Source organism: Cyprinus carpio, chromosome A4 (assembly GCF_018340385.1).
Source record: "Cyprinus carpio isolate SPL01 chromosome A4, ASM1834038v1, whole genome shotgun sequence".
NCBI lineage: Eukaryota > Metazoa > Chordata > Actinopteri > Cypriniformes > Cyprinidae > Cyprinus > Cyprinus carpio.
Genome location: NC_056575.1, coordinates 1098757 through 1108756, shown reverse-complemented (window position 1 = coordinate 1108756; position 10000 = coordinate 1098757). Strand labels below are relative to the sequence as shown.

General features: G+C 31.8%; 1 protein-coding gene and 1 long non-coding RNA gene across 2 annotated transcripts in view; one reads left to right on the top strand and one right to left on the bottom strand.

Moving 5' to 3' along the window:
- LOC109044976 (glutamate receptor ionotropic, kainate 2) overlaps positions 1–7464 on the top strand; it is a 47202-nt gene extending 39738 nt beyond the window's left edge. The window contains 3 exon segments of the mRNA XM_042737402.1: positions 308–533; positions 4330–4580; positions 5847–7464. Coding sequence (XP_042593336.1) covers positions 308–533; positions 4330–4580; positions 5847–6011 — 642 coding nt within the window. The 3' untranslated portion in view covers positions 6012–7464.
- On the bottom strand, positions 526–9802 carry LOC122139467. Its single transcript, XR_006156331.1, has 4 exons — positions 9657–9802; positions 5969–6067; positions 4302–4617; positions 526–656 (listed from the first exon to the last, which is right to left on the bottom strand). It is a non-coding gene; the product is annotated as an uncharacterized LOC122139467 (long non-coding RNA).
- Between the last annotated feature and the right edge of the window lie 198 nt (positions 9803–10000).

Genomic DNA, 10000 nt, shown 5'->3' with positions numbered 1-10000 from the left:
CAGAGTCATTATTCAGAATTTGATTAAATTCGATTCAGTTTAGTTCAATAACAGTGCTAATGTTGTAAAATAATCAGTTATGAAACAAATAAAATTTTATGCTATACAGCAGCTCTACAGAAGACAATAGAGTCATTTTCAAGAATGATTCAGTTCATCATTCATCAGTTATGACACTGATTCAGTTTCTTCTGTTAAGCAGCTCATTCGTTTTCTCATTCGACAGCATCAGTGCAGTCAAATCGATATTTCCGAATATTAATAGTATATTCAGTTGAATTCCTAATGCAGTGTTTGAACGTTGCAGAAAACCAAGATCTCGACGTATGATAAGATGTGGGAGTTCATGAACAGCCGGCGTCAGTCTGTGATAGTGAAGAGCGTGGAGGAGGGCATCCATCGCGTGCTGACGTCTGACTACGCTTTTCTGATGGAGTCCACCACCATCGAGTTTGTCACGCAGCGCAACTGTAACCTGACGCAGATCGGCGGCCTGATCGACTCCAAGGCGTACGGCGTGGGGACACCCATGGGTACAACACACATCCTTCTGTTATTACTCAAACATTCACGCTTACAGCATCAGCATCCTATCTTTATAAACCTGTCGCCATGGCGACCTGCAGTGACAGATGATGGAGAGCTGGCAGATTTCTCTTGCAGAAACATACGAGTGTTTATTAGTTTTTATATATAGTTATATTATATATAGTTATATAGTATATAATATATATATATTATATATATATATATATATATATATATATATATATATATATATATATATATATATATATATATATATATACAGTACAGACCAAAGTTTTGGAAACATTACTATTTTTAATGTTTTTGAAAGAAAGTCTTCTTCTGCTCATCAAGCCTGCATTTATTTGATCAAAAATACAGAAAAAAATGTAATATTGTGATATATTATTAGAATTTAAAAATAATTGTTTTTAAATTTTTTACTTTTAAATTATCATTTATTTCTGTGATGCAAAGCTGAATTTTTAGGATCATTATCACATGATCCTTTTAGAAATCATTCTAATATGATGATTCATTATCTAAGTTGGAAACAGTTCTGCTGCTTAATATTTTTTCAGAAAACATGTGATACTTTTTTTAGGATACTTTGATGAATAAAAAGTAAAAAAAAAAAAAAAAATGAAGCTATGTTTTTAAAATATAAATATTTTGTAATAACAATATACACTACTGGTCAGTAATTTGGGGTCAGTGATTTTTTTTTTCTTTCTTTTTTTTTAAATAAAATCAATACTTTTATTTCAGCAAGGATGTGTTAAATTGATAAAAATTGATAGTAAAGAAATATAGTGTTATTAGAATATATATCATTAGAATTTTTTTTTATTTTGAATAATGCAGTTCCGTTTTTTAACCTTTTATTCATCAAATATATATTAGACAGCAGAACTGTTTCCAACACTCATAATAAATCAGAATATTAGAGGATGATTTCTAAATGATCATGTGATAGACTGGATGTTACATGTGACACTGAAGGCTGGAGTAATGATGCTGAAAAAAATTCAGCTTTGCATCACAGGACTAAATTATTTTTTTAAAGTATATTCAAATAAGAGAAAACTATTATTTTAAGTTGTAATAATATATCACAATATTACTGTTTTTTCTGTACTTTTTTGAATCAAATAAATGCAGGCTTGATGAGCAGAAGAAACTTCTTTCAAAAACCTTAAAAATAGTAATGTTTCCAAACTTTTGGTCTGTACTGTATATATATATATATATATATATATATATATATATCTATATATATATATATATATATATATATATATATATATATATTGAATTATTTTTTCATTTTAATTTTATTTAACAATTTAGTAATTTTGTTGTTTTGATAATTTGTATTAGTTATATGCAGTACCGGTCAAAAGTTTGGGATCAGAACAATTTTTAATGTTTTTTACAAGAGTCTCTTCTGCTCATCAAGGATGCATTTATTTGATCAAAAATTCTTCTGCTCATCAAGGATGCATTTACTTGATAATTTTTGTATTTAATTATTGATTTGTTTTTTTTTTGTTTTTGTGTTGAGATGATGTATTTTCAGCATCATTACTCCAGTCTTCAGTGGCACATGATCTTCAGAAATCATAATAATATGATGATTTATTATCAGTGCTGAAACTGTTCTGCTGCTTCAGATACTTTTTTTTGAGGATTCTCTGATGAATAAAAAGTTAAAAAGAAGAGTGTTTATTTAAAATAGAAATCTTTTGTAACAATATACACTAGAGTTCAAAAGTTTGGGGTCAGTAAATTTTTATTCTTTCTTTTTTTGAAAGAAATTAAAACTTTTATTCAGCAAGGATGTTCAATTGTTAAGAAGTGATAGCAAAGATTTATATTGTTAGAAAACATTTATATTTTGAATAAATGCTGTTCATTTTAACTTTTTATTCATCAAAGAATCCTGAAAAAAGTATCACAGTTTCAAAAAAATATTTGGCAGCACAATTGTTGATAATTCTAATAATAAATCAGCATATTAGAATGATTTCTGAAGATCATGTGACACTTTATTCCGGAGTAATGATGATGGAAATTCACAGAAATAAATTATATTTTAAAGGAAATTAAAAATAGAATCCATTATTTTATATTGTAATAACATTTTGCAAGATAACTGTTTTTTTCTGTTTTTTTAATCAAATAAATGCAGCCTTGACGAGCAGAAGAGACTTCTTTAAACATTAAAAGTCTTACTGATCCCAAACTTTTGAACAGTAGTGTGTATATATATATATATTTACAAAGATGCACACAAAACAGACTGAACATACGATCTCCTTCTGTCCATCTTCTACTCCTCCTGTCTGTTCTAGTTTCTAGTTTCATTTCCCATGAGTCTCTTCTTCTCTTGTGGGGGAGAGAGGAGGGTATGTGTGTTTTTTATATAAATTTTCATATGTGAGAGGTTTTGTGGGGGGGGAGGGGATAATAGGGGGGGATATTTTTATATCTTTATCTGCACAAATCCTCCGTGTTTCTGCCTCCCATCTGTGTAATCCTGTTAACGGTGCACGCGTCAGACGCGTCTCCAGTGATCGTTCACTAAATACATATTCCTGGAATAACATCAGTGCTTTATCAAAGAATGCAGCTCGTGTAATGATGTGTGACGCTGAGCGTGAACGACGACTGGAGATATTAAAGATGTTCAGGATTTAAGCTCCATCAGCAGCGTTTGTGTTGATTAGCACTGAAAATCATCCCTTATTTCCGGTGTTTATTTATTCATTTGTTTAGCACAATAAATGTTTTGAATACATGTTCTTTTAAAAATTAATATTGGGTCACTTACAGGGTTATTATAGTTAACTAAAAAATAAATGAAAAATTATTTGAACAAAATAAACATGAATTAAAATATTTCAAAAACATAACTTTAGCTAGTTGGCAATAATTCATTTCTCATTTTAATTAAGTGTGCAAAAAAACTAATACTGAAATAAAAATTAATATTAAACTATACAGACATAAACTACTAAACATTTAAATACATGATAAATGACTAAAACTTCAACTAAAATGAAAGTGATTTTTTTTAAATACTAATACAATCTAAAAAAGCATGAAATAAAAAGAATAAAAACTATATATACAGTACATTAAAATTAAATTAAAAACAAATTAAAACAGATCACAATTAAAAACACAATACAATTACTAAAACATTAAGTTACAATGAAGGAAATATAAAAATAAAACATTCAAAATATTAATGAAAACTAATAATAACAAAGCCATGTTTTAAAAAACTAATTCAAAATATTAATGAAAACTTGAAACATAAATGGAACTCAAACTATATTTAAAATTGAAAAGGAAAACAAAATAAAAACTACTTAAAATATTAATGAAAACTTTAAAAACATGAAATAAAATGAATGAAAACTATAATTTAGTCATAAAAAACAACTAAATAGTAAAACTAAAATTATTAACAACTAATTATGTAGTAATAAGTAATAATAAAAACTGTAACAATATCTCAATGAATTTAAGTTATTCACTGAAAATAACAGAAATGAATACTGTCCATCACCTAGAATAGCATTCACCAAATTTAAAGCTCAAATGTCTTTTTTAAAGAATAAAAAAAGCTTTGATCCTCATCCTTTTTAAATTTCCTATTTAAGAAAGAAATGGGTAATTGGTATTACGCCTATGATGGGGTCTGATCTGTGCTGAAACCAGATCGTGAAGCTGAATGTAAACCCCTGCTGTTTCCCTATTCTCACCCGTCCTGCGGCTCGTCTCCCTCCGCAGGCTCGCCGTATCGGGACAAGATCACCATCGCCATCCTGCAGCTGCAGGAGGAGGGCAAGCTGCACATGATGAAGGAGAAGTGGTGGAGAGGGAACGGCTGTCCGGAGGAGGAGAGTAAGGAGGCCAGCGCTCTCGGAGTGCAGAACATCGGCGGCATCTTCATCGTCCTCGCCGCCGGTCTGGTGCTCTCCGTGTTCGTGGCAGTCGGCGAGGTGCTGTACAAATCCAAACAGAACGCGCAGATCGAGAAGGTACCAGACGCAAACACCAGAGGTCGCCCTTTCACACCTTTATCAGACATATAGTGTAGAATAGTAGGTCTTAAAGTGACAGCAGCCTAATAAACCTGCTGCTGTCTGTCGTTCATGTTAATCAAACAACAACTCTCACTGCTCTCGACTGAATAACTTCAGCAGCTTTAATAAGGATTCTTCTATATTTAATTTATTCAAATAAATATGTCTGCTTAAAAGAAAGAAGATTGTCAGATACAAGATGTTTTTAAGAATCCATATATAACTACTTGTTTGAAAAGAAGACTCAAAGTTCAGTATAATTCATATTAACAGGTTTTCTCCAAGAGCATATAATGCGTTTTTAGAGGAATGCTTTGCAATTTAACTGGACTGAAATGAAAATGAATAAAAACTATATAGACATAAAAATGAATGAAACGAAATGAAAACACACAATGAAATGAACTTAAAAAATTTACTAAAATTTAAATGAAACAGGAAAGTATAAAAATAAAACAATTCAAAATATTAATAAAAACTAAAAAAAAAAAAAGGCAAACATAAATTGACTAAAACTTCAACTAAAATTAAAATGGAAAGGGAAAATATAAAACTAAACACTAATTCAAATATTACTAAAACCTAAAAAAAGCATAAAATAAAAATAAGACATTTTAAAAATTACAAAAAAAACAACAACAAACAAACACATACTACAAATACTAAAGCTTTAACTAAAATTAAAATGTAAAAAAAAAACTAATAAAAATATTAATAAAAACAAGAGCGTGAAATAAATGACTAAAACGACATAATTGAACAATAGAATAACTAAAACTAACTAAAATTAAAATGAAAAAGGACCATATAAAACAAAAAACTAATTCAAAATATTAATACATTTTAAAAAAGCAGAAAACTATAAATAGTAAATAGAGATACTTTAAAACTACAGGAAAATGACAAAAACATAATAAAATGACTAAAAATTCAGATTTAAATTAAATTCAATCCAATTCAAAGTATTAATAAATAATATTAATATCTCAGTTACACTAAAATAACACTGGTCATTTGGTTTATTCAAATTAATTACTCATTGAAAATAAAATAGTGAATATAGTTCATCATACAGAACAGCTTTCACGGCACACTGAAAGACTATTTGGATTTTAAACCTAACATTTGAAAGAATAAAAAGTTATTTTATGAATATTTGAGCTTCATAACAAATTTGGCAGACGTGTTTCTGTGTTTAAATGTTTGCTCTTCCGTCGGCAGCGCTCGTTCTGCAGCGTGATGCTGGAGGAGCTCAGGGTGTCTCTGAAATGCCAGCGGCGGCGGAAACAGAAACCCCAGCCGCCCGCCATCGTCAAAACAGAGGAGGTGATTAACATGCATACCTTTAACGACAGGAGGCTCCCGGGGAAAGAGACCATGGCGTGACGCCGGGACGCCTCTCCTGTGACTCTCGTCCAAAAAGACGGACACGAAGATGTTTCCTGTGGAAATCCGGATTCGTGAGCGATTCAGAACCGCATCCCTCACAGAGCAGCATTCGACGATTCGATGTCTTCTCATTTTACGTTGCTTTTCTCAGTTTTCTCTGTGAAACTAGGTCAATGTTTTAAACCGATCAGTTATTCTCATATGATTCATTTATTGCTGCCTTCAAGAGCGCCTGATAAACACACGTTTTGTTTTTCTCATATTCTTCAATAAAGAGTCCTGAGTCATGAAAATGCATTTATAATTGGGGGAAAAAAATCTAATTTCATGAGTTTTTTATCTCATCCCATATTCTCAATACAATATAAAACTAATTCCATTTATTAAGAAGTGATGTCTCGGTTTACAATTTCTGAACATTCTGGGAACGTTAGTTTTTGGTTATGAAATCTAATAATAACCATTAGAATATGTTCTTTATTAGTTTGTTAAACAAATACCTCACTGAGAACATTTGTGTTGGACTAAATATAGGACCCTATGATTTCCTGATGAATATTAAACTGCAAAAATATTATTTAAATATAAATCCTCATGGCAACCCTTCAAAATAAAAGTTTGGTTTAACTTGAAGAAATTGTGACAGAAATATAGGCCTATTACTGTTGTGCAGTAGAATGCACGTACTACTAAAAATACAATTATTAAAACTTTGTTTTTTTTTATGGAATAATCACAATATTTCTTCCATGTTTTAATTTGAATATTAAACCTCCTTTGTGATTCCCCCCAACATAGAGTTTAACTTTCATTTGATTTAAAAGATAAATTAATGTTTTTGTCTTTAAAAATACACAACACAGAACTTCTGAGAAAAAAAAAACTTTTCATAGAGCGATTGTAAAAATAAATGTTAATTAAGTTGTTTTTATGCATTCAAATAATTAGAAATACTTAAATTTGGTAACAATAAAACAGATAACATATTTCATATTTCAATTTCTGTTTAACTAAACTGATGTTAAATTGCATGTTTGCAATTTTATCCTTTTTGATTATTAGAATTTAATTCAGCCATTAAAAAGGAGTCCAGAAAAAATAATATTGAAAAAAAAAAAAAAAAAACAGAATCCAGAAAAATTTTAATGGAAAAAATGGAATTTTAGAAAAAAATTAAACTGAATGTCAGATAAACAGAACAAAAATAAACACCGAAACGGTAACCTGTATAAATCTTATGACTACATCTATAGGTAAGGTAATGCTATATGCTAGCAAAAACCTCCCTGCAACGTTCTGAGAACGTTTGTGCCACAAACTAGAATCTTAAGAGAACGTAACCAAAAAATAACAACTTTCAGTTCCCAGAGTGTTGGTTTTTATTACCAAAAACTACTTTAAAGAATGTTCTGTTTAAGTTCTTAGTTTGGTCACACAAAAACTTCAAAAAGTTCAAAAACTTCAAAAAAAAAATAATAATCTTATTGCGTCTAAAAACACAATGGTTTTTAATAAAGTGCCTCCTCTGCAATGTTGACGTCAAATAAAACAGTTGCCATGCCAACTTGCTACTGTAAACAAACGCTTGCCCCGCCTCCAGGGTCTTCTGATTGGTCCGCTGTTTTGGAATTGACATTGAGGAGCGGTGCTGCGTGTAAAAGTTGAAGTTCTTTTAAATCATCACGGCTTCTTAAAGATGCAAAAGACCGGAGATGCGAGCACATACACGTCCATCTAGCGCACCTTTACATGGAAAAACAGCGCATGGGAAGAGAAACACGCGTCATGTGTGAACGACCCCTCAGAGAATGTTTCTAAAATGTTAGAAATTGGATCCTGAAAAAAGAACCAGACGGCAACCATGCACTAACGTTAAAGGACCGTCTTTATTCACTGGTCCTAAAAACATTCTCACTCAGTAACTTTCACATCATGTTTAAAAATGATGAAATGCTTGAACATTCAGAAATAACGGAACGTTCTAAATCATTCGTCTTGTGAATATAATCATTCCAACACGACTTTTGACTTGAAGGCAGCAATAAAATCCATGAGATGATGTCCGTCCTGATCAACGACTCAAGCCAAAGTTCTGTCGTTTAGAGAAACTTCAACTTTTCTAGAAACCTTTCTACTAGCATCCATTCTGTCTGTCACAGGCAACTCCACTTTCTTTGTCATTCTACACAGATTTATAACAAGAAAAAGAGAGGAACGCAGTTTTTGTACAGACAGTTTTTGTAGTAAATCTTTCTATGGGTGTCTGATGCTCATGTAGGTCGAACAGCGTTAGACATTTATGCACATCCGTCCATCAAGAGCAAGCAGCGTTGTTTTCCGAGCATATGTTCTGTTTCCGTGTGCTGATGTTTGTGTTTCTCTGAGGGAGAGTTTCTGTATAATACTGTACTGAGCAAACGCTAGGATTCTCCAGACCGGCTTCAATCTACAGGGACCTTTGGAAAAGAACCACGTGCAAACAGCAGCGGGTGGAGAACTGTTCAAGCTCATCTTGTAATAAAAAAGAGATTATACTGTGTATAATGTGTGGTATTGCTTTATTTGCGTGTTTTAAGAGCTTGATTGTCACTTATTCTGGTTCAGTTAGACTGTGTGTTGCTTAAAGTCAGTATGAAATGACATTCATGGCCCATTTTGCATGCATAATGTCACGTATGATGATGAGCATTCATGTAATGATGGGCATGTTTGAAGCACTGCTTCGTGAAGCTTCAAAACCTTTGTGAATCATTTGTTTCAAAACAGTTACTGTTTGAAAATGAAGAGGTGGCACTATAAAACTGTGCAGAGAAGAGTAAAAAGAGAAAAGACAGTGAGCAAGATAAGGGTAAGTGACAGATTTTTTAAATATATTGCTAAGGGCCTCTGTCCCTGAGCAGAAGTCACCAGTGTGTGGCGTTTTGAGTGATTCGAAACAGTGAATCGTTTTGCGGAGCAGTTGATTCAATTGATTCGAAGCTTCGAAAAGGTTCGTTCTCCCATCACTGCATTAAGATCTCACCAGAGGTGGATGAATTCAGCACACAAACCAAGTACTTGAGTAATCAAATGTAATTTTTTATCTTTTCAATGTTATTTGGGTAAAAGTACTTGTTTTTTAATGTACTTAAGTATTAAAAGAAAAAAGTAGTGATTGATTAATGTCTATCTATTTTGCAATTTCAAATATTCTATCCTCCAGCATTACAGCAATACACGATTAGCTAGCCTTCTACTGACAATTCAAGTGTGCAAATAAGTGAAAATAACAAAATACTTCATATAGTATATAAGAATGACGAAAAACTAAATGTGTGCTGCCAAATATAAATATATAATATAAAAACGGCAAAATGTGTTAGCATTTTAAGAAAAACGTAATGCAAACACTATTTTTACATCATTTGAAAGTGCTGTGGCAGCGGGGTAGATGCATGAGCATTCATTTGCGTTATTGTAACGTTATGTTTAGTTTTTAAATAAAACCTACCTCGTTCAGAAGCTAATAAACAAATATGGACGTTCAGGTATTTCATATTGCATTTCATATTGCAGCAGCTTAAGTTCACAAACATTAACACTCGTGACCTACATATGACTTTCATTTACAATAACAAATACAATTCGGCATTAGTAAGTTACTTTTCACGCCATCAGTCGCACGCGCACTCGAGCTCCGAGGATTGGCTCACTTTTGAGTGAATTCAGTGAATCATTAACTGAAGACTCGTTCTGACCGGATCATTTGAATCAGTGAGCCGTTCACCGGAGACTCGCTCTGACCGGATCATTTGAATCAGCGAGTTCTTGACTCGAGGAATCGTTCAATGTGATTTGCGAATCCATTTAACAGGATCATTGAAAAGAATCAGCTCGTTCACGAATCGGGCACCGCTCGTAGTGCGTGACTATTTCTCCAGTTCAAAATAACCAGGAGCGACATGTTTTTACGAAATGTAGTGGAGTAAAAAGTACGAAATTATTAT